The 25,410-nt window shown below is 44.4% G+C and overlaps 1 protein-coding gene and 1 long non-coding RNA gene across 7 annotated transcripts in view; one reads left to right on the top strand and one right to left on the bottom strand.

The window, feature by feature from the left end:
* The window catches only part of LOC137299572 (uncharacterized), a 30,020-nt gene extending 24,661 nt beyond the window's left edge, over nucleotides 1-5,359 (bottom strand). Inside the window, exons 1-3 of the long non-coding RNA XR_010957926.1 lie at nucleotides 4,289-5,359; nucleotides 3,302-3,517; nucleotides 2,068-2,080 (exon numbers count right to left, since the gene is read on the bottom strand). This is a non-coding gene — a long non-coding RNA (uncharacterized lncRNA). The remainder of the gene's footprint in view (nucleotides 1-2,067; nucleotides 2,081-3,301; nucleotides 3,518-4,288) is intronic.
* A 54-nt stretch (nucleotides 5,360-5,413) lies between these two features.
* Nucleotides 5,414-25,410, top strand: part of LOC137299570 (PWWP domain-containing DNA repair factor 3A-like) — a 53,657-nt gene continuing 33,660 nt past the window's right edge. For 3 of the 6 annotated variants that reach the window (XM_067968414.1, XM_067968412.1, XM_067968409.1), the window contains exons 1-2: nucleotides 13,065-13,180; nucleotides 23,128-23,168. In XM_067968414.1, the coding sequence (XP_067824515.1) occupies nucleotides 13,153-13,180; nucleotides 23,128-23,168 (69 nt within the window). In that variant the 5' untranslated portion in view covers nucleotides 13,065-13,152. Of the gene's footprint in view, nucleotides 5,694-13,058; nucleotides 13,181-23,127; nucleotides 23,169-25,410 lie in introns of those variants that run through there. The other 3 variants (XM_067968413.1, XM_067968410.1, XM_067968411.1) reach the window with 2 other exon arrangements.

The raw sequence follows: 25,410 nt of genomic DNA, 5'->3' as shown, positions 1-25,410 counted from the left end.
CTACTCCTCAGAATCAGTTTCTTTCTTGGACACACGAATCTCCATCAAAGACGGGCACCTCAGCACCTCACTCTACCGCAAGCCCACGGACAACCTCACGATGCTCCACTTTTCCAACTTCCACCCTAACCACGTCAAAGAGGCCATCCCCTATGGACAGGCCCTGCGAATACACAGGGTCTGCTCAGACGAGGAGGAACGCGATGGACACCTACAGACGCTGAAAGACGCCCTAGTAAGAACGGGATATGACGCTCGACTCATCGATCGACAGTTCCGACGGGCCACAGCAAAAAATCGCATAGACCTCCTCAGGAGACTAACACGGGACGCAACCAACAGAGTACCCTTTGTCGTCCAGTACTTCCCCGGAGCGGAGAAACTACGCCATGTTCTCCGCAGCCTTCAACATGTCATCAATGAGGACAAACACCTCGCTATGGCCATCCCCACACCTCCACTACTCGCCTTTAAACAGCCACCCAACCTCAAACAGACCATCGTTCGCAGCAAACTACCTAGCTTTCAAGAGAACAGCGTCCACGACGCCACACAACCCTGCCACGGTAACCTCTGCAAGACATGCCAGATCATCGACACAGATACCACCATCACACGAGATGACACCACCCACCAGGTGCATGGTTCATACTCCTGTGACTCGGCCAACGTTGTCTACCTCATACGTTGCAGGAAAGGATGCCCCAGAGCATGGTACATTGGCGAGACCATGCAGACGCTGCGACAACGGATGAACGGACACCGCGCAACAATCGCCAAACAGGAGGGTTCCCTCCCAGTCGGGGAACACTTCAGCAGTCATGGACATTCATCCACCGACCTTCGGGTAAGCGTACTCCAAGGCGGCCTTCGAGACACACGACAACGCAAAATCGTCGAGCAGAAATTGATAGCCAAGTTCCGCACCCATGAGGACGGCCTCAACCGGGATCTTGAGTTCATGTCACGCTACACGTTACCCCACCAGCGAACAAATGTTATCTGTTTTTAATATAATGGGTCATTTGCTGGCTCTCTCTGCCTTCCGGATGTTTCTGCCTCTCTCTGTGTTTTTTTTTCTCTGTTTTTTTTCCCTGTTTGTTTTTTTGTTGAATGTGTATTCGGGGGTTCTGCAGGTGACACCTCTCTGTCTGAACACGGTGATTGCCTTGGCAACGGGCAGTTGCAGGGGCAGTCTGTAAACACCATGTATTGTTCAATATGTATAAATGCGTAGGCTTCAAGGAGCTCTTGAAACATTTGCCTGAGGAAGGAGAAAATCTCCGAAAGCTTGTGAATTTAAAATAAAATTGCTGGACTATAACTTGGTGTTGTAAAATTGTTTACAATTGTCAACCCCAGTCCATCACCGGCATCTCCACATCAAGACTTTATAATGCAGACAACAACGACAATAACTTACGTTTATATAGCACCTTTAACGTAGTAAAACGTCCCAAGGTGCTTCACAGGAGCATTATCAAACAAAATTTGGCACTGAGCCATGTAAAGAGATATTAGTACAGGCTTGGCCAAAGAGCTAGGTTTTAAGGAGCATCTTAAAGGAGGATAGAGAGGCGGAGAGGTTTAAGGAGGGATTTCCAGAGCTTAGGGCTTAGGCAGCTGAAGGCACGGCCGCCAATGGTGGAGCAATTAAAATCGGGGATGCGCAAGAGGCAAGAATTGGAGGAGCACAGAGGTCTCGGAGGGTTGTTACGGCTGGAGGAGGTTACAGAGATAGGGGCGAGGCCGTGGAGGGATTTGAAAACAAGGATGAGAATTTTAAAATCGAGGTGTTCCCGGTCCGGGAGCCAATGTAGGTCAGTGAGCACAGGATGGGTGAACGGGACTTGGTGAAAGTTAGGATACAGGCACCAGCGTTTTGGATGTGCGCAAGTTTATGGAGGGTAGAAGCTGGGAGGCTGGCCAGGGGAGCATTGGAATAGTCAAGTCTAGAGGTATCAAAGGCATGGGTGAGGGTTTCAGCAACACCTAGAAGCATGACACAATGGTGATGCCTAAATAAGGATTGCATGACATACATTGCAAATTTATGTGGTCTCTTACCTGTCTGTGCTGTCTTCATTTTGAAAGAAGATCCAGAAAATTAAATTATTTTTGTCAGGGAAAAAATTAGAAAGAAAATTATATTGCTCCTTCAATGGTTCAGAAGGCTAAAGACAATCAATATGAAAATTCTAGGACTCCCTCAACAGCTCAGTAGTAAAATACACTGGACTATAGTGTTGTGTCTCGGGAGAGCTGTACAAGAATGCCCTCCCACCAGTTTTTTTAGTATAATTTTGACATTAAAGTAGGAAAATGCGGCAGAGACACTTAAGGCCCAAACTCTGCCAGTCCAGAGAGGTTTTACTATTTTCCTCTGGTCTTAGTCCTGGTTTCCAACAACAGCTACAAAAACCTTGCCCTCCCCAACCTCACCCCAGCCCCCACCCCCCTACCCAACATTAAAATACACATCCAAAGAGGGTGCAAGGTGCAACACTCAATTTCTCTCCCCGCAAAAGACCTGCCATGTCATAAAAATGTCAGAAAATATTACCACACTTCTTTCAAGGTGTCTGGCAGTATTTAATGTCACACTCTTCCTAATTAAATCAATCTCCATGATCCATTGGTGTCTAAATTACCTCTAGCCTTTAAAACCTCTTATTCTTCTAGGTGCCACAACAGAGGCAGTAAGCTCTGAGGTAGATGGTTAGGGCTTTGCCATTGGAGCCTTTGGGGTCTGACGTGGCCCCTTGTGTAATCGTGGCTGAGGCCCCAGAGAATCCTGCTATAGGGCATATATCCTCTGGCATGGCAAGATCACCCTCACTCTGGCTGTTTACTCAAAATATTCAGGCATTTGAGGCTGGTGGGACAGCATTCTTGTACAGCTCTCCCAAGACACAATACCTAAAAATCTCTCTCCTTCTTGCTTCCACCCATAACACATCCACTGAAGCTTCTGTAAACTTGGGTGGCCCGACACTACAGGCCAGAATATATTTTATTTGTGCCTCTTCTTCTACATCGTCTTATAATTCACTGATACATCCACTTAAGTCCTGAAACTTCATCAGATTTCCCTCCACAATTGTGCAAGGGGTTAGAGACAGGAAAATTGGGTGGGTTTTGGGAAGTTACATTGAGTGGCAGAAATGCAGCCTTGATACTATTTCAGCACTAAACCCATTGAAGAGAAAATTCTACCCACTATGTGGTATGCTACTGCTCTATTTAGACCAGGAAGGTCCCAGGATTGATCTTTGGTCTTTATCTAGTTAGCCAATCTCACCTGAATATGGAAGAGGTCACCACAAATAGTTCCTGATCAAAATCAAGTGACCCCCACTGGAAGTTAGATGAGGGCAGGATCGGGCCTCCAATGACTGAAAAGCCTGCCAATATTCATTGTCAAAGATTATGCGTTTGTGCAAGGTACAAGGCTGTTGCTGCTTGTGGTACTGCACCCCAGTATAAGTCGGTACCTTCAAGAAATGAGCAAAGAAAACTGCAGGAAAGTAAGGAAAATGATTTCATTAGCCTTTTCATATAAAATAAATTGTGATGTCTAGTTATAAACCTGGCCTGTGGTTTAAGATCACTACATAGGAAAATTCAGTTAACTGTGTTTACTTATAAACTGCTAAGATCAATCAGGCAGTACTTGTAATTGCTTGTAAATTTCAGGCTCCAGGTCAATGACTGGCTTTGTTCTTTTTTACTTAAGAATGTTTCTCATCTGTAAAAAATGTGATGTCTGTTGTGCAACAGACACATACTAGGCACACTCATTTTATATACAGGCTGTCAAATCAATTCTTCAAAATATCACCATGGGATCTTTTACATCTGCCTGAAAGAGCAGGCGGGGCCTGGGTTTAACATCTCATCCAAAAGACGGCACCTCTGACAGTGTAGCACTCTCTCACTACGACACTGGGAGTGTTAGTCTAGATTTTGTGCTCAAGGCTTGAGCCCACAACCTTCTAACTCAAAGGCAAGAGTGCTACTAACTAAGCCACAGCTGAAACATGTACATACATGTATGGATAAAGTAATAATAAAGGCCGCTAATGTGCAATTTCCTTGCAAACACATACTATGGAATCCCAAAAGACAGGTAGCCCTGCCAGAATCTAAGTAGTAACAATGCCTTTTGACTTATTCAGTGACCGTCAAGCAGTGACCCTGATTAATAAAATCTGTCTTGTTTCAGATTGCCAGCATTTTCAGTGTTTTAATTCCATGTTTCTCTGATAATAGATTGTTCATAACATACCTCAAACGTGCATTTCCTTCCCACTTGGCTAGAGCAACGCATTGGGAGATCAACCAATGTAATTTTTTTAAATGTTGTTTAAAAACAACATAATTGAGAAACGATTTATTCACGTCGGTCCTCATAACACGAGGCTTCGCCAAAATATATCAAAATGGACTGCAGCGGTTCAAGAAGGCGGCTCACCAGCACCTTCTCAAGGGCAATTAGGGATGGGCAATAAATGCCGGCCTCGCCAGCGACGCCCACATCCCATGAATGAATTTTAAAAATTTACACGTGGCTTAAAATAACACATAAAATCAATGTTGTGGTTATAGCCACATGGTAGGTCACGTGCCACTGGTGACCGCGTTTAATGACGCGGAGGCGGGGATCCCCAATGGAGGGCTCTCTATGCAGGGGTCCTCCCCTGTGCCATTGGGGATCTGGGGTGGAGAGTGTCGCACGGAACCGTCTCCACAAAAAGGCATTTGAGCCATTTCACGGACTCCTGTAATTTCTGCGGCCTGGATGAGTCCGTGTTTCGGGTTGTGTGAGGTTGGAGCCCCCTGTTTCGTCATATGAAGGGGCTGCTCCTCGAGTTCTGGCTGCACTTCAGTTCCACGCTCCTGATCTTTGGCCACCCGACACCGGTGTGAGGCAGCGGGGCGGGGGACAGGCTGGCAAGTCGGAGTGCGTCCTCGTGGGTCTGCTCCCGGGGGCTTGACGAAAAGTGGCCATCCACAAGTCCAGGCTGGTGGCGGTCGCTCCGACTGTCTGCCTCTCTCACGCGGCATTCTCCAGCGAGGAAGGAGCACGCGGTATCCGCCGGTACGCTTGAGGCTTTCCGCCACCTGCAGGCACCTCAGGGAGTGAAGTGCATCACCGCTCGGGGTGGGGGGTGGGGGGGGTAGTGAAATTATTATTTGACCTCGTTTTTTTTTGGGGGGGGGGGGTCTGATTTGTGGGGTTTTATAGAGAAAAAAATATAAAGTTACTCCTTAACCACCCCCTTCTAAAACAAAAGGTGACGGGAATTGAAAAGTGACCGTTTGATGACGCTATTTGAAACGAGCGGCTGTGGAAGGCGGGATTTCTGGCTCTCGCGCCCCTTGACACGGAAATATTTCTTCCCCCTCCCGCTCCGCCTCCGTCCTCCCTTTGCTGCGATCGGAACTTGGTCGTTGCTTAGAACGGCAACAGGAGGAAGGAGAGCGAGGGTCGAAGCAGCGAACGACAACAAAAAAAAAATACAATAATTTTTTTTTAAAAAAGAGTTGAAAATCCTGCCGCCTTCTTCACGATTTGGAAAAGCGAAGCGGTTTCCCCTCCCCAGTTGTAGTCGATCCTCGAGTTTCTGCTGAGGGGAGGGGAAGATGTCCCTCCTAACCCCGTCACATCCATCGTTATTCAGTGATTGTGAGTAAGTGGGCAACTTTTCACTTCGTTTTTGTCTTCGGAGGGGGGGGGGGGTGGTGCTGCTTATTGGGCTTTCAATCTGCACGGGTGGCGATCGCTGTCAACAAAGAATGGCTTTTCTTCAAGTCGTTCATGAGCCGCTTATATATATATATAAATAAAAAAATATTCTCGACCGGAGAAGGATTTTTTTTTAAAAGACAAGGATAGGCCCGCTGAGTATAATCAGGGTGCAAATAGGCCCTTCAAGTCTTGACCATGCGGTTCTGCTCTTCCAGTAGATGATTAGAAACGAGCTGTCGTTTTACTTTGTTGTAAATTTGTGATCGTATTTGCTTGTCGCGCAGACCCTTTGTTTTTGGCTGCAGTTTCTGTTTATTTCAACTGTGCATTATTTTGTACTTGAACATATGTAGTAAATGCAGAGAAACCACAATGTGATTTCAGTAAGTCTGCTGCTTAAGTAACTTGATATGTAAGCAGTGATCGTAATATCCCCGGAATTAACTTGCCACTACTGATGAAGAAAGGCATGTTTCCTGTGAAAATGTCTCATTGTAAACAGATGGGTCTTTAAAGGAGAAAGAAAACTGTAGGGGAGCAATTCAAAGAAGAAACTTTATTTTAGATATTGCAACTTTTTTTTTAAATGCCATTCTGTTGTTCCTAAACCAGTCTTCCTCCCTGTTGGGCTGCTCACCAGAATACTGCTTGTATGTCTTGGGGCACCCCCATAGTAAATGCAGATTCAAGACTGGTCCCCGGGGGCTGCTCCAGAACTGCCTGACCCTGAGAACGCATGCTAAAGTCTGGGAATGCAAATGAGCCAGCCTGTAGCAGGGTGGATTCTGACCCTGCAGTCCGGTCTGAAGTTGCACTTACTGCTGTTTGCAGTGGGACTGCTCCAGGACATAAAGACCATTGGAGTGGCCTAGCAGGAAACCATAGTTGAAGATCTCCAGAAATATGATAGAACTGTTTATTTTTAATGCCAGAGGAATATGTGGTACTAGTATAGTTTTCTATACCCCATATCTACTGATGTGTTGAAAATTATGTATCTGTAAAATTGTATGTCACTAAAAGCCGATAGCCTCCATTTTGGAGCCAGAGAAAGCCCAAGCTCTTTGTTAGTATTGTGGAATGTGTGGATGGATGGATCGAAGAGAGCTCAAATGAGTTGACACGAGTTTAGGAGTTCCACTTTTCGTAGAGTAATAAGATGGTTTGGCTGTAGAGAGGGACAGGCATGTTTTTCAGGTGATTTAACCAGGTCAGAAAGTGGACAGCCAGACTGGATATGCACTCGTTATGATTTAAAGGTAAATACTACAAGCAGGAGCAGTAGGGTGTGAAACTTTGCTAATATTTAGTGTAGGTTTCTTTTAAAGGACACAGAATGTTCACATCAGTTGTTTCTGGCATATATATAGATCTGATCAAACTGCTGTAACTTGTGAAATTTCTGCAGTCATCTTACCTAACTACACCTTGAGGGAGAAGACTATTCTCCTCAAGTCAACTGGTAATGGTGTTTTTTCTAATAGGACTGACAAACAGATTGTGGTATTCCATCATGGATAGATATCGACTTTGCAACAACAACAGTGTGCATTTATGTAGCACCTTTAACAAAGGACAACGTCCCAAGACAGAGGTGTAGACAGAGTAGATAGAGAGAAACTGTTCTCATTGGTGGAATGGTCAAGAACCAGAGAACACAGAATTAAGGTGATTGGCAAAAGAACCACAGGCTTCATGAGGATGATCTTTTTTTACGCAGCAAGTGGTTATGATCTGGAATGCACTGCCTGAGGAGGTGGTGGAGGCAGATTTAACTGTGGCTTTCAAAAGGGAGTTGGGTAAGTACTTGAAGCAAAAAAATTGCAGAGCGGGGAATGGAACCAGCTGGATTGCTCTCGCTGAGAGCCAGCACAGGCTCGACGGGCCGAATGGCCTCCTTCTGTGTTGTAACCATTCTATGATTCCACAGTGTAGTTAGACAAAAATTGACACTGAGCCAAAGAAGAACATATTCGGGTGTGTGACTAAATGCTTGGCTAGAGGAGGTTTTAAGGAGGGTCTGAGAGGTGGAGGCAGAGAGGTTTAGGGAGGGAATTCCAGAGCTTAGGGCCTAAAGGTATGGCTACCAATGGTGGGGCGAAGTGAGTGGAGGATGCACAAAAGGCCAGAGTTGGAGGAATGCAGAGTTCTTGGAAGGTTGGAGGTGGTTACAGAAATGGGGAGGGGCGATGCCATGGAGGGATTTGAACATGAGGATGAGAATTTTAAAATCGAAGATTGGTGGACTGGGAGCCAATGTGGATCACTGAGCACAGTGTTAATGGGTGAGCGGAACTTGGTGCAGGTTAGGATACGGGCAGCAGAAGTTTGGAAGAGCTCATGCTAATGCAGCGTGAAAGATGGGAGGCTGGCCAAGAGAGCATTAGAGTAGTCGAGTCTGGAGGTAACAAAAGCGTGGTTGAGGGTTTCATCAGCAGATAAGCGGAGGCAGGAGCAGAGATGGGCGAATAGGATACAGAGGCAGCGAGTAGTCTGGTTCATCCTGAGGCAGTGGCCAGGGAGGGGGATGGAAATGGTGGCTAGCGGAAGGGAGTTTGTGGCGGGGGCCACAGACAGTGGCTTCGGTCTTCCCAATGTTTAATTGAAGGAAATTGCGGTTCATCCAGGACTGGATGTTGGACAAGCAATCTGAGTACACAGGCAGTGTAGGGGTTGAGAGAGATGGTGGTGAGGTAGAGTTTTGCAGAACAATAATGACAAATAGAGATGGGTTTTGCTTTTCCTCGGCTCCCAGTGGTTCCATTGAAAGCTGTGAGCAGTTGGTGGGTGGAAATTGAGGGTAAGTGAGAAAATGCCACATCTTAGCATTTAATCTTAAAAATGTGGTTCAGGTAGCCTCATTGGGAGATTAGACACCAGGTGTTGACTATTTATTTTTGTTTTTTTTTAGATCCTGACTTTCACGTGTGTAGAACTGGTATTCATGTAACATTGTGTGGAAAAGTCAGAGCATGTGCTGTATGATTTGGAAGGTGATCGTCTTTTCTCTGATGGGATCCATTTCATATACCCTCCCTTTGCCCGCCCACCATTGGCGACCAAGCCTTCAGCTGTCTGGGTCCTATCCTTTGGAATTTCCGTCTTGAACCAATCCACATCCCTCTCACCCTCTGAGTCAGAAGATTGTGGGTTGAAGTCCCATCCAGAAACTTGAGCACATAAGTCAGGCTGAAACTTTAGTGCGGTATTGAGGGAATGCTGCACTGTCTTTCAGATAAGATATTAAACCGAAGCCCCCTCAGGTGGATGTAAAAATCCCAAGACACTACTTGAAGAAGAACAGGGGAGATCCTAGCCAGTATTTATCCCTCACCCAACATCACTAAAACAGATTATCTGGTCGTTATCACATTGCTGTTTGTGGGACCTTGCTGTGCGCAAATTGGTTGCTGCGTTTCCCCGTATTACAACAGTGACTACACTTCAAAAGTATTTCATTTGCTGTAAAGCACTTTGGGATGTTCTGAGGTTGTGAAAGGAGCTATATGAATGCAAGTTCGTTCTTCCTTTGACCAAGCTTTTAGTCACCCCTCCTAATATTTCCTCCTTTGGCTTGATGTCCATTTTTGTCTGACTATGCTTATTTGATTTATCTTGGGGGCATTTTTCTGCCTTAAAGACACTATATAAATGCAATTTGTTGTTGTAGCATTCATTGTCTCTCTTCGTAAGGACAGAAGCTTGAGTACTCTAGTCACTATCTGGATACCAATACTGATTTTCTAGTTCCTGAGCATTTTACTCTAGTAAATACTAATAGGATAGTGGTATGAAATGGAAGGACAAGAAAGTTGTGGTGTGTGTGTGTGTGTGTTGGTTTTGTACCTGTAAAGATACTTTACAACACTGAATTTTATACCTGAATGGTTTCACTGGATTGCGGGTATAGGCAGGCATATTGCATGGCATGTAGGTTTGTTCTGTAGTGGCTACAGTGCTGTTGTCTGGTTGGATCCACCAATCACCTGCAAGTAATTCTTAATGCTGTAAGTTAATGGCAAGGGCTAAGGAAACTCTTAATCATACGTAGTAATGCAGAATATGTAAGAACTGCTTCCAAGAAAGTTGCAGGTGTGTCAATCTGTTTTTGTAAGATTTATTTGTCGATTTTTAAATGTGGGTTCCCATTTTGAAGCCCTCCCCCCCTCCCCCGCCGCAGCAATGCCACATCCACTCAGATGGGCTAGCAGCTGTGCAGTCTGATTGTTCTAAAATTCAGACAACTGAGCGTTTAGCAAACGAGAATTTTCTTCCAGTTGAAGTTCCTACCAAGATTTTTACTGTGTTTTTGTCTTTTTTCCACTCTTTTGCTGGTGTCTGGTTCTACAGATGCCCTTTCACTAGGGTAAGGTACCATTCTTCGTGTATGAATCTAGCAAGAGAGTTAGCAGGCATTTCAACTGTCGACGTTGCAGCTAAGCTCAACCTGGTCCTTAACTAATGCACACATTACATCATGGGCGTAGGCAGGCATACGCCAATGCTTGCAGTTTCATTCTGTCTGGGTTACAGTGGAGTGCGTATATACAATCTGTGGACAGACCCACCTATCATCTGCCATTTGTTTAGTTAGAACTAACTAATTGATGTCCTATTGATCATGTGCCTGACATCGCATGCTACCTTATTAATGAGAACTAATTGGCTTAAGAGCTTTGGACCCCAAGATTTTAGGCGCACTTTTCAATAAGTCCAATCCGAGCCTGCCTGAGTTTGAAGTGATTTAGAGCTAATTTTCAACATGGACTTGTACCTTTGCTGAATTTGTGATGTCTTTTCACTTTGAGGTCTTTTTCATATTCCAATTATTGTGGACTGTAAAAATAAACATAATGCTTTTATCTATCTGGCCACTAATGATCACTATTGAGTTGGATAATTTTATTTTCTGCAGTAATTGCTGCTGAAAGATGCACATGTACAGTCATTGAAAGGAAATGGGTTCAGCTGTGATGCTCTGCACAGTTGAATAGCCCATTAGCTATCACTGTCTTGTCTTATGAATGAACTTGCCACTTTGGTGAGGTACAGGATGATGAACATCTGTGGAACAATATGCCAGCCTTGGAGAACAGCAAAAAAGGTGAATATTAGCAAACTAAAATAAATGTTATCTTCTGGACGGAAAAGAAATAAAAATGTGAAATAAAAGTAGAAAATGCTGGACACACAAGCAATTCGGTCAGAATTTGCAAAAGGAAAAGCCAGGTTATGATGTTTCAGACTTGTACCCTTATCAGTCCTTAATCTATCTCCCGATTCCTTGAACTCTGCAGCACCTGAACCATGACTTCTGGTTAATCTTAAACTATTATGAGGAGTTTTGATAAAGCAGATATTGAGAAACTGTTTCCACTGGCAGGCGGTTCGGTAACCAGAGTACACAGATATAAGATAATTGGCAAAAAATTCAGGGTGGGAAATTAGATTTTTTTTTTATGCGGTGAGTTGTTATAATCTGGAATCCGCTACCTGAAAGGGTGGTGGAAGCAGATTCAATAGTAACTTTCAAAAGGGAAATTAGATATATACTTGAAAAGGAGAAATTTGCAGGGGTCTGGGGAAAGAGCAGGGGAGTGAAACTAATTGGATAGCTCTTTCAAAGAACTGGCGCAGAGATGATAATCCAAATGGCCTCCTTCTATGCTGTATGATTGTATGTCCCATGTCACCTTGGGATGCAACACACCATTTGAGATCATATTTATGATTGCAGAAGTGGCTCTATTCTCCATCAAATCTCCAACTACCACTTTGTTCCTGCACTTAACTATACCCTTCATCAACTACTTTTTCCATAAGTTGTGGTCTTCCCCGTGGCTGCCCTGCCCCAAGTTATTCTGCTTAGATTAGTATTCAGTATTGGAAAACTTCTTTACGTAGGTACTTCCCTCGGGACCCCTGCATTGAATTCTATCTTCTCACCTGCTTCCAATCTTCACCGACAGGATGACCACCTATCTGAATATGTTCAAGAAATCTTTTGCCTCCCAAATAAAATTACATGCTATACCAAAAGTTCCATTATATAGTGAAATAATTTCTAACTTTACCATATGACTTGTCAACCTATAATACCTCATTTATTGCTCTGGAGGTATATATCTCCTTCATTTGTGGAATAAATACAGTATTTGCCAATTTCATCTGCAATATTCTCTAATTTTACTATGTTTCAAAAGAAATGCTCGATGAATTGTTTTCAACAATGTCACTATTGTGATCATGTTCTGTATTGCAGTTTGTTTTGATTTGACTTTTTGGATATGAGATTGCATTGCTTTTCTTTAATGGGATATTGTATGATTGTATGTCCCATGTCACCTTGGGATGCAACACACCATTTGAGACCATATTTATGATTGCAGAAGTGGCTCTATTCTCCATCAAATCTCCAACTACTACTTTGTTCCTGCACTTAACTATACCCTTCATCAACTACTTTTTCCATAAGTAAGGATTTTGTAAGCAAAGGGTCATTGGCAGATTGAGAAGTAAGGGCAAGATTGTTTTTACTTATGTGTTTGTAATTTCATGACATTCTGTCTGCAGCATTTGATTTCCTGCCTTTTTGTTTCAGCAATTTCTATTATTCTTGTACATATTTTGAACTTCTTCAAATCAGTCATTATGCTACAGATTTTTTTTGTAGAATGATTTTGTTTTTAGTGGGAAATTTAAATATTTCTCTTGTATTCTGAGTGTACTGCTTGTTTTGTAGTTTCTGAAGAAGTTAGTGGGTCTGGATGCTCTGTTAACAGTGTAATTTATGATATTTGTGAATTTTTAATCTGTTTGCTTAAGACTTGGTTATTTTTGTGGGTTCTTTTTATTTTCATGTGTTTATAGTTTCAAACCATAATTTGAATAGAGGAGAGTAATGACAGTGTGAAACCTAGTAAGATGCCATACCTCCCAAATGGCTGAAAATGAAATTGTACTGCTCTGGCAGCCATAGCTATTATATAAAGAGATTTTAAGTATCCATTCTAATGTAATGTGGATTGCTAATTCTAGAAAGGAATGGTGTAAATTAAGATTTTTTTTTATTGTCAAATTTCACTGAGTTTACAAATTGAGGTTTACCATAAATGCCTCAAAATAATTTTGCACCAGTATTGGCAGCTTTGATATTATTCTTTGTGCCTGTACTTCCAGATTTATAGCATTTTATTTTTAAGTATAAATACATATACACTTCTTTAAATGGCTTTAAACCAAAATTTTAATTGCTTCATGCTACTTAAGAACCATCAAATTAAAAGTTCTACTTTTGGTTTTACAGCATATAGTAGAAGAAACCTTTGACTATCTGGACATGCAAACCATTCCGAAAAGGTATAAGCAATGACTGACTTGGATGAGTTCATCTTTTGCAGATGGCAAGGTCGGCTGTGGCCTGCAAGAGTAAGTTGGCTTGTTCATGTGTCTTTTTCTCCCATAATTTTGGGTAAATTTGCTTTATCAGGTATCGCGTCATCAAGCTGCTAATCACCTCCATTTTATGCCTGTGTTAATTTTTATACTGAATATTGGCCTCATCTTAAACAATATTCTTTGGGTCAGTGTCACATTAAACCCATTTTCTAAATCTGATTTACTGATTTATATAGACGTTTGTGTGTAATTGCCTAATTTTTACTCTCGCCTGATGGTCTCAGCTATCTGTACTCAGGAAAAACTTGTAAATAACAAGGAAACCCAAAACTAGGTAGTCTTTGCTAAGAGTCCAGAGCCTTGTATGGGACTCTCCCTTTTTATGCATTTTCAACAAGATCGTTTTGTGCTAAATCAATATTTTAATGTAAATAATTTTGAGAAACCACGTTGAAGGTTTAAGGCTCATAGTTCCGGACACTTCAAGGTTGAAAATAATAGGAATACAGATGAAAGTTGTGACTGTATGATGCCTGTTTGGGCTTTCAAAACCTTTTAGATTGTAAGAGGGAAGAAAGAAGACTGCCCTGCTGTTTGTTGATCGTGTAATACAGTTTGTGCAGAGCTTAATAAAACAGTTTTAAATAATATCCATTAGGGGAGAGGTAGTCTTGAAACTTCCTCATGCCTGATGAAACTTCAAAATATCAATTAAGTAGCTTTGATAATGGATGAGACATTGTAGATGTTATGCTGTTTAAAATGGAAATACTTCACTGCATTTGCTATGTAGTTTACATGGTTAATGAGATGCTAAAAGGACAAACTGGTTTTTGATAGCCTAGCACCTTGAAAATGAGGAACTCTGGGACAATTTCGTAACTCCCAATGTCACTCTGCCCTAGTAACCATACAGTGCAGATTTTGTAACTCTAGATTACACTAATAGGAGGCTTTGCTTGCACTTGGGATTTAATTTTTAGTGTAAAAATTTATACTTGGGAAGTGCTGATTCATTATTTGGGTATGCAAAACTTGAGCTGCTTTCCTATTGTATTGAATCATATTGAACCTGGTTCTAAGTGAGCTTCCACTTATTGTTAGTGTTTGTATCCTTTTATTCATTGATTTAATCTGTCTCCCAAGTTTTTTTTCACTTTTTTCAATGACTGTCGCTATTTTAATTCCAGAACTATTGCTGGACTGCTTCACATCAAGTTGTGATGAGGCAGAATTTCTTGCCACTCAACATTAGCAAGACCAAAGCTATCCTGTTTAGCCCTGCCAGGAACTCTGCACCCTAACTCCTGATCCCATTGCCCTTTATGGATGCCTGCTGAAGCTCACCCTGATGTTGTGTATTCTCACTGTCCTGCTTGACCCTGAGCTGAGCTTGAAAACCCATATCCAGTTACTCACCAGGATTGTCTAATTCCACTATTGCCTTGCTGCGTCTGACCTCAGTCCAGCTGTAATCCTCGTCCATGCATCTTGTCATCTTTTTAGACTCTACTTTTACAGTGCCCTCCTCATTAACTTCCTGAATTCCACCTTACATAAGCTCCAACTTATCCAGTACTCCACTGCCTGCCTATTGCCTGCACTAAATCTCACTCATCTATCACCCAATCCTGGCTAATCTCCATTGGCTCCCCACCTTGCCGGATAGATTTTGAAATCCTCAACTTTGTCTTCAGACTCCTGCGATCTTGCCCCTTCCTACATTTGCAATCTCCTTTAACTCTGTATTGCTGCTTACACCATCCACTGCTCCAATTTTGGTTGTGTATTTTTCCTGCTGCACATTGATTGCATGGCCTTCAGCCATGTTCCATGTTCTAGATCTCCCTCCACAAAACACTCCATCTCTGCTAAATCTCTCCCTCTAAAACCAGCCTCTTCTACTTGAGCCTTCCCATCCCTCTCCCTTGCTTGAGTCTGATGCCCAACAGTGAAGACCATTGGAACTTTTGCTGAATTAAAGGAGTTAGATAAATACAGTTAGGTGTCTTTTCATTTCCCAGCAGCCATTCATATCCTTGTCTGCTTCAGTTTGGCATGGTGTTTTCCTTCTCTTACCAACGCCCACATCGTTCCAATCACTCCTTGTCCATAAGAACCTCAATGTATTCTCCAACATCTATCTCACGTTTTCTGTGATTGCTTTAGTTATGAGCACAATTCCATTCTTGTACAAAAGGCAGACTGCTAATTCAAGGTATGGCACATGGTTTGATACTGTTAACCCCTACCACTAAAATCTATTTCATAGATTAGCATGGGCAGATGTGGAAAACATAAAGTGAACCTTAGCAACGAATCCTTTTTTAAATTAAAAAAAAATGACCATCTGCATATATGAATGGAGGCCAAAATCTTGAAAAATAGAAGATATTGATTGAAATAGACATCATGGGCCTGATGTTAGCAGGACTGCGGGTTCTCGGCGGGGGGGCTATTGGGCACGTGGGTAACGCGCCCGGTGAAATTAGTCAGCTCCCCGCACGATTGTAGCATAATTGGATCCACTTACCTTGTCTTCCGGGTTCCCCACTGCTGATCTGCGCGTCGGACGGACTGCGCATGCGCAGTAAGATCTGTCAGCTGGAGGAGCTCTATTTAAAGGGGCAGTCCTCCACTGACAGATGCTGCAACAAACAGAAAAAATCACAGCATGGAGCAGCCCAGGGGGAAGGCTGCTCTCAGGTTTAATGATGCCTCACTCCAGGTATCAATACATGGGGTGAGGAGGAGGGGGAGGACAGAGATCTTCCTCCTGGCGGGCGGGAGGAAACGGCCTGCTTCTGCCACCAGGAAGGCCTGGCTCGAGGTGGCAGAGGAGGTCACCAGCAGCACCAACATATCGCCCACCTGCATACAGTGCAGGAGGCGCTCCAATGACCTCAGTAGGTCAGCCAAAGTGAGTACACTTACTCTTTCCCCTACACTCCGTCTGCCACATCACCGCCCCCAACCCACATCTCCTTCTGCACTGCCAACACTACTCTGTCACATCACCCCTCATACCCACTCAAACCTCATCCTCATCGTACCTGCACCTACTCACCTCGCCAGTACTCATCCCGCCACTACCACTCAACCCAATCCTCATACAATCTCATGGCTCTATCTCGTACTCACCCTCTCTTGCATCTCTTTCACGGCCAGCCTCACTCAACCTGCCACTACCTGTGCTGCAGCCACAGGGCATGCATCACATATGTGCAGTAGGCAGCGTAAGGCAAACGTGTCGTGAGCATGAAGGGGATGCACAAGGGCGTTTGAGGGTTTGTCATGGCTGTTACTTATATTGAATTTCTGACCAACTCACATCACATATTATATTGGCACCACTACTGCCATGTCTTCGCGAATCTTGTCTGGTCTGTGCAATAATGCCCTTTCCTGAGGATCACTATGAAGACCCACTATTGATGCCACCCATTGTGTCACTGCAGAGTGGGTGTAGGTGTATTTGCAGGGCTCTTGTGCAGACGGCTGAGAGACGTCGGCGATGTCCCCGGTTGCACCCTGGAAGGATGCGGAGGAGAGGTTGTTGAGGGCAGTGGTGACTTTGATAGCGACAGGTAAGAAGATGGTGCTCGGGCCAGCCAGGAGCAGCTTGGCATGAGGGAGGCTGCAGATGTCCACGACTACATGTCGAGTGACTCTGAGCCTCCGTGTGCACTGCTGCTCAAAGAGGAAGCTGAGCCTCGGTCTGTGGACCCTGTGGCGAGGGTAGTGCCCTCTGCGACGCATCTCTCTCTGCGGTAGCCCTCCCTCCTGCTGTGCAGGTGGATGTGTCACAGCACTCTGTTGTGGAGCTCCACGTGTCAGGCGTGGATGGCGAGGCTGGTGATGCTGTTCGCCGTCCGAGGAGGTCATGACTGCAGCTACGGCGGCCCCCATCCGGAAGATGTACATCTGAGGGGGTCCGCAAGGTAGGTACATGTGCCTGGACACCGGGGTAAGTGTGCAAGTTGGTGACTTTGATTGTCAGGAGGAGGGTGGTGGAGGCCAAACTTTGTCCCAAGTGACAGAGTGGCCTCTTGCAATGAGTGAGGGTCTCTTTCCTCTCCCCCCCCCCCCCCCCCCGCCCCCCCCCCGTCAAATGGACCTTTGCAGCTGCCACAGGCTGATGGCTGCAACAGGTCCATTTGAACTGGGAGTGTTTCCCCCAGTGTGGGAAACAGTCCCAGTTTGCTCTAAAATCCCACCCCTCCTCACATAATCCCTTAATCAGGTCAGTTAATGACCTGAACAAGCCAAATAAATACCTTCAAGTGGCATCCTGCTGGCTTTAATTGCCTGCGGGATTCCCACCAGCGGGGGCTGCGCGCGCACGCCGGCGCATCAGCGGGGAACCCGGAAGTGCGCCGGTTCGAGGCGGGCTCCGGTCTCGCTCCGGGATTTCACGATTTTCGGGGCCCCCTGCCAGGAATGCATCCGATAGCGGGTGCTAAAATGCTGCCCCATGTTTTTTGTGCTCTGAAGGCAAATGAGAAAACTGAAAGGTTTAAGATTAAAATTAAATGAACAAAACAGTTATATTTATTTGGTCCTTTTCTCCATTTTTCCTCCACTTATCCTCCTCCTTTCTATTGTAGGAGTTGACTAAACTAGATTTAATTCTGTTTGCTTTTAGTCTACATGATTGTTGAGTGCGACAAGCTTTTATCAAAATGCCGTTGCCCATTAACGAAGATGATGAACTTGTAATATTAATTTAACTAATATGATCTGAGTCCTTTTTTAAACTTGAACTTTTTGTGTTTTTCTTTTTCCACCCCACACCCCAGTTTGGGGGTCGGATGGGAGGGCATGACCCATTCCTCTGATCAGCTCCTAGGGCTCGATTTTACCAGGCCTGCGGGTTTCCGGCGGGTTGGGTTTCGGGAGCGTGGTCAACACGCTCGGTGAAATTAGTGGGTTGCCCGCGCGATCGTAGCAGGCAACACACTAATAGGAATCAATTACCTGCTCCTCCGGGGTCCACGCTGCTGGTCTGCGCGTCGGGCGGGCTGCGCATGCGCAGTACGATCTGTCAGCTGGAGGCGCTCTATTTAAAGGGGCAGTCCTCCACTGACAGATGCTGCAACCAATGGAACAAATTACAGCATGGAGCAGGCCAGGGGGAAGGCTGCTCCCAGTTTAATGATGCCTCACCCCAGGTATCATCAGATGGGGTGAGGAGGAGGGCGAAGACCGAGATCTTGCACCCGGCGGGCGGGAGGAAGCGGCCAGCCTCTGCCACCAAGAAGGCCTGGCTCGAGGTGGCAGAGGGGGTCACCTGCGCAACCAACATATCGCCCACCTGCATACAGTGCAGGAGGCACTGCAATGACCTCAGTAGGTCAGCCACAGTGAGAACACGAAGTCTTTCCCCTACACTCCATCTGCCACAACACTGCCCCAACCCCACATCTCCTTCGGCACCGCCAACACTACTCTGTCACATCACCCCTCATACCCACTCAAACCCCATCCTCATCTTACCTCCACCTACTCACCTCGCCAGTACTCATCCTGCCACTAACACGCGACCCAATCCTCATACAATCTCATGGCTCTATCCCATACTCACCCTCTCGTGCATCTCCCTCACGGCCAGCCTCACTCAACCTGCCACCACCTGTGCTGCAGCCACAGGGCATGCATCACATATGTGCAGTAGGCAGCGTAAGGCAAATGTTTCGTGAGCATGAAGGGGGTGCACAAGGGTGTCGGAGGGTTTGCCATGGGTGTTACCTATATTGAATTTCAGAGCAACAAACAGCACACATTATATTGGCACCACCACTGCCATATCTCCGCGAATCCTGTCTGTTGTGTCCAATAATGCCCGCTCCTGGGTATCACTATGAGGACCCACCACTGATGCCACCCATCGTGTCACTGCAGAGTAGGTGCAGGTGTATTTGCAGGGCTCTTCCGCGCAGACGACTGAGAGACATCCGAGGTGTAGCCGGCTGCACCCTGGAAGGATGCGGAGGAGAAGTTGTGGAGGGCAGTGGTGACTTTGACAGCGACAGGTAAGCAGTTGGTGCTGGGGCCAGCCAGGAGCAGCTCGGCATGAAAGAGCCTGCAGATCTCCACGACTACATGTCGAGCGAATCTGCTCCTCCGTGTGCACTGCTGCTCGGAGAGGTCCGGGGAGCTGCGCCTCGGTCTGTGGACCCTGTGGCGAGGGTAGTGCCCTCTGCGATGCGTCTCTCTCTGCGGTAGCCCTCCCTCCTGCTGTGCAGGTGGGCGTGCAACAACACCGTGTTGGGGGGCTCCACGTCTCTGCGGCGGACGGCGTGGACTGCGAGGCTGCTGGGGCTGGTCATGCTGTTCGTCCTCCGAGGGTGTCCACGCACCACCCATCTGGCAGGTGTTGGTCTGAGGGGTTGTGCAGGGTAGGTGGGTGGTTCCTCGGACTGGGGCTGCAGTTTCATGTCGGTCTGTCCTCTGGCTTGGCGGGGGGTGGTGGGGGGCAGGGGTTGCCCTATGTGACGCGGTGGCCTCCTGCGTGGGTGAGGGCTCTCCCCCGTGGGGTGCACCTTGGCACCTGCCACAAGCTGCTGGCTGCAACACGCCTGGTTGGAGAGAGACTGTTTCCCCCAGTGTGGGAAACACTCTGCCATGCAGGTGAAATCCCACACTTCCTCTTTTGACAGCTGATTCAGCTCATTAACTGACCTCAACAAGCAAGGTAAGTACTCTCAAGTGGAACCCCGCTGGCTTTAATTGCCTGCGGTATTCCCACCAGCGGGGGCCATGCACGCAGCCCCGCACGTCATCGGGGAACCCGGAAGTGGTCGGGATCGCGGCGCGATCCGGTCACGTGACCGCATATCGGGATTTTCGGGGCCCCCCCCGCAGGAAAGCCGACCCTAAAATCGAGCCCCTAGTGTTAGTTACTTTCTGATTTGTTTTCTTCCTCTTTCATGTTAGCTGTGGTAATTGTTTCCTTTATATACTTGCATATGTCCTGAAGTTTCCCCACATGGCTACATTCTTGCATGTTACTTTGCTGGTAACTAATCAATCCAAAGTTGATGCAAGTGCAGTTGTAAACGCTAATTGAACTAGCAGGATGTTTATAATCCAACTTTAGGTAAGGAACTTCTGCATTGTTGCACATTTCCTGGAATGTAGTGTTCTTTGTTTTGTGATTTATTGAATTTGATATTGCAGACTTCACAACAGGCAAGAATTGTAGATTACTGGGATTGCCACTCTGGTCCCTCTCATCGTAATTATGTTGCAGAACTGTTTCTGTTGTTATAGAAACCATGGGTAGAAATTGGTATGCATTGCACCAGTTTTTCAGGTGTAAAATGGGAGCAAAGCATACCAATTTAGCAGTGGAACATGCCCAATCTGCTCCGGTTGTGTTCCCACTGGTAAATTTGTGGGGCCCTATTTTTTGGGGTCCACCTGGGACGAGGTTGACACCTTGGCCTCCTAAGATTCCTCCTACCACCACTTCAGCTGAGATGGGCTAACTTAGCACAGGTCTGGTATCTATATGGTTCAGTCAGTAGATCAGTTCACTGAGCTATTGTGTAAGCCTGTACCACTGTTGTTTTAAAGTCTCTACTTATGACTGTTTTAACTAGAGCATGTGCATGCAAGCCAATGGTCACGCCACCACTTTGGGTAGGAGCATTTCAGTTATTCTTGTTTGCTCCAGCAGCAGCCCCTTTGTGTTTTATGCTGTTGTTAGGAGTAGCACTGCTGCTGAAGAATGTAGTTGAAACTAACTCCTTTGATGCCACCTTGTTTGTCTTAAATTGCAGTAGGCTTGTTACTTTAAGACTTAATATCCTGTGCATTAGGAAGTAGCTTTTAAGCAATACTCCTATTGCATGTGAACATCCTAGTCCTGAGAGAAACCTGGTTCATGAACGACAACTACTTTCCTCTTGCTGAAGCCTCCCCATCTGGCTATACGTTCTGTCTCTTGCCCTGCTCCAACTGCTGTGGCAATAGCATAGCTCTTATTGCCAAGTCCAACCTTGGCCTCTTCCCCCTACTCCTCTGGTGCCATCACCTTCTTTGAACATCTTACCGTTTAGCATTATTTAATACTCTGTAGTACACTTCTCTATTAGAGCTGTAAGTACTTCCACCTCTATTAATGAGACATACGGTTTCCAAATTTAGTTTTTGTTTGTGTTATGCACATGTGGGAATGATTGTTATGTTGTATATCTTAGATCCCAGTATTTGCAGTGGTCTGTATTAGTGCAACTATTTTGTTTTGATTCTGCACATAGTATACTTTAGTGCCAATGCAAAGAGTGAATTTTATCATGTGGCTTTATTACTATCTATATGGCCCTTACATTGATGTCTGTTTTAGATTTGTTGTGTGGTGTTGGTTGAATGATATTTTGAAGTTGCTATGTCCAGGGCAGGCTCCTGAAAGGTGTGGATTTCCTTGCTTTCTTGCTATTATTTCATTAGGGTTGATCCAAGTGGTTGGTTTCGCTCAAGTAGTGGATTTGCTTCTATATTTTTAAGCTTGGGTATAGCTGAAAGATTTTGGATTATGAAGATGTGGCAGTATGGGCAAAACTTCATTTTGCAGGAATTCACCCCTTTTTTCTTTTTTTTTAAAACCCGTTCCCCCATTCTATTTCATATGCATGGGTTTCATTGAACTAGAGCTTGTGTCCTGCATGGCCGAACATATCTTAGGTTGGTCATCCCAACTTGAGAAACAGTTACATGAGATTTGCATTCCAGCTCTGCCTGGCCTTTCCTGTATTTGTGGTCCATTTGAATGATAAGCTCAAAATTGATTTTTAATTAGGTAATGTTTTTTTTCTAGGTCCTTGTTTATGGTCTAGAATATAAATCCACTTACCCAGCAGCATTTTGTGGAGAATCAGCAGGACCAATGGAAATACTCACCCAAGGCAACTTTCAAGTTTCATACTTTTGACCAACAAAACGATGACTGGTTTCTTTCAAACTTTCTTGCGTTGAGCTTACAAATTAGGTTACCTAAGCTCCATTTTGTAGAGGAAATTATAGAAAGTTATAGCACAGAAGGAGCCATTTGGCCCATCATGTCCGTGCCAGCCAAAAAAGAGCTATCCAGCTTCATCCCACTTTCTAGCACTTGGTCTGTAGCCCTGTAGGTTACAGCACTTCAAGTGCACATCCAAATACTTCTTAAATGAGTTGGGGATTTCTACCGCTGCTTTCAGGCAGTCAGTTCCAGACCCCCACTACCCTCTGGGTGAAAAAAAATTCTCCTCAACTCCCTTCTAATCCTTCTACAAATAACTTTAAATCTATGCCTCCTGGTCACTGACCCCTCTGCTAAGGGAAATAGGTCCTCCCTATCTAGGCCCCTCCTAATTTTATATACCTCAATTAAATCTCTCCTCAGCTTCCTTTGTTCCAAAGAAAACAACCCCAGCCTATCCAATCTTTTCTCATGGCTAAAATTATCCAGCCTTGGTAACATCCTAGTAAATCTCCTCTGTACCCTCTCTAGTGCAATCACATCTTTCCTGTAATGTGATGACCAATCTTTTATTTCCCCCAAGAAATGATGACCAAACTGTGGCTTGTGGACAGATTCAAGTCCTATTTGAATTATGTGGGCCTGGAGGTTTGGAAAGGACTGAGAGTAAATCCTAAGTCAGAGCACTCAAGATCTGTTCATATACACAGTTTGATAGAGGGAACTGGTGCCGTTTACCTTTTTAGATGGGATTTGCTTTTAAGGAAAAAGCAGCATTAGGACATTTGGAGTCAAATCATGCAGATTAATATTAATAAAATTGGCTGGGGTGAGTTTTAATGTGAAATACATGGCAGGTCCTCCAGCATCCAGTGTTTCATGGAAGCCTTTCATCAGAAAGTTTTTAATTTCAGTTTCTAGCATTTGCTGCTTTTCTTCTTATCCTTACTGTTTTTTTTAGGACATTGCCTTAAACTTTCTTTTTGTATTTTTAACTGTTATGGTGCTAAAGGAGTTACATTCTTGCTGTGGAGGTTAACAAATACTTCAAAGGTAAGATCCGCGATGCAGTATGTATAATTTCTGCTTTAACATATTTGATGTGCAATTAGTTAACCTCGCACTTAATATATTTACAGCAAATAATCCGCTGATGCAAACACTAATTTTGCTTTGCAATGTTCTTTTTAATTAACTCTCTTTTTACAAAATGGGCCAGAGTTTAAAGGCCTTGTAATAGTAAGCAGCTAGGAAGATAAAATGGCACCATTGGGGAAACCCTTGATATAACTGACGGGTGCAGCTGCGTTTTGAACCCAAATAGGTTTCTGAACTTTGCCTATACTGAAGAATTTTCTTTGTTTAAGTCCTGTCATTATTTTTTTCTTGCTATGTTTGTAGCTAATTGGAAACTTTTTTTATTTTTCCCCTTCCAGTGGAGATCATTCATTCTGGGTATCTCTTTCCCTTCTTCCTCCTTCTTCTCCACCTCCCCACATAGCAGTTATTTGACATCTGCTATAGTGTGTTTTAAGTTGCCTGATCTTTACCGGATGTTTCCTCCTGGCTGTATAGTTGACGGGGGAAATTGCTTTATAGGAAATTAGTATAGATTGTGTCCATCTAGAACACAATGACTTTGACTCCAGAATTTACCTTGGATCTTTTATTTTCACTATGTAAACGGAATAAATGACGCATTCCAAAGACATTGTGGCATGAAGAAGCACTTCCTCAGCATCAAGCTTTTTGAGGCATTTTATTAAGTGTGGCATCCCAAGTCTCTAGAATCCAGATCCTAGCTCCCAGGGGCCTCCTATTTCCTACTGGCGGCATAGTATTAAGGGAAAGAGCAGTGTTTGGAAATAGTGGGCCTCTGACCACTGTTCTCCAGGCAATCTAGCACCAATATTAAAGCACCTTTTAGAGAAGTGAGTTGGGAGCCAGCATTGTACTTTCCATATTACTGCAGAATTACCACATTCTGATGTGTAATACACAAATTAGCAGCATGGGTTTGTGGAGATACCTACTATGTAGAGGTTTTGTGAAGTAAAGCAGAGTATGGAACTGAAATTCCAGTGGCAGGACGAGCCAGTGTAACTTGTATTATGCAATATGTGCTCATTCCTTTGATACCATTCACTCTGTTTATGCTGTGGGATATGTTTAGCAACATAGATTGCAAATCCATCTTTAGAGCAATTGCACATGTATAAATTCCATATGTGCAGTTACTAAAAAGTTGTGTTAGCGACTTCACCATTCTTGCTGTAGATTTTTCTGTGATGTTGGGTTGCATGTGGGAGAAAGGAGGCCTATACAAGCCAGCCATTTGGATATTATGTTTCTGGCCTGTAAGGGGGCTGAGAACTCAGTCTAGCTGTGAACAAAGTAAAATGGCAGGCACAAAATCAAGTGTTACTATTAGTAGCTGTTTATCACTGCTTGCCCTTTAGCCTCTGGAGGCAAACAAAAGAAACCCATTGCAAAGGAACCAAGACTGGTAAATAGGATTTCGGATCATAGAACAAACAAATTATTTTATAGAGCTGCGCTAATCCCTAGCCTGTGGTTGCATATTAGCGGTACTGCATTTTAGCCATTGAGGGCATTAACATGTTCTTCCTTTGTTTAGCATTTGTTCTTTAAAAAAAAGTCATGTTTATTTCACCTTGTAGTGCACCTGCTGCCTATTTGCTTTTTCTTTTTAATTAGTTCTGTTTTGAGATTTATTTTTCTTTTTAACACCTACCTAAATGTAGGTTTCTGCCTTGAGTTTTGATATAAGTTACATAAAACTGTTTTTGGCAGGTATTGTTCCTCTAATGGTGATGTGTTGTATTGAACAAAAATAAAAACTACTACTAGTAAGTATTTATCCTTTTTTAAAAAGCCCTTTTATATATAGTTTTGTGTCCATTTTAATGTTTTTTTTACTTCATTGACTACTTTTACTCCCAAAATTTTGTTTTGTGACCTGTAATAATAGCAGCTGAAACACTGGTGTGATTTATTTCCAAGTGCCAAACTCATGCTCACTTGGGCACAGAGAGCATTTGTTCCATTAAATTGTTACTTATCAGGATTTTTGTTCCTGAATGCTGTTCAGTGAGCGGTACTGATAAAGGACATGCATGTGTGTGGACTTTTGTGATAACGGGGTTAGGCTGGGCTGTAATGCCCTCCACATTTGAATAGCCTCTCAACATTTGCTATCTAAACTCACATATGGCGAATGGCCACTTGGGTACTGGAGCCCATGGAACCAGGGCTTCAAGTGTTCAGCACTTCA

Source organism: Heptranchias perlo, chromosome 29, assembly GCF_035084215.1.
Source record: "Heptranchias perlo isolate sHepPer1 chromosome 29, sHepPer1.hap1, whole genome shotgun sequence".
Classification (NCBI taxonomy): Eukaryota; Metazoa; Chordata; class Chondrichthyes; order Hexanchiformes; family Hexanchidae; genus Heptranchias; species Heptranchias perlo.
The sequence above is the reverse complement of the archived record's forward strand: the minus strand, read 5'-3'. Positions and strand labels throughout refer to the sequence as shown.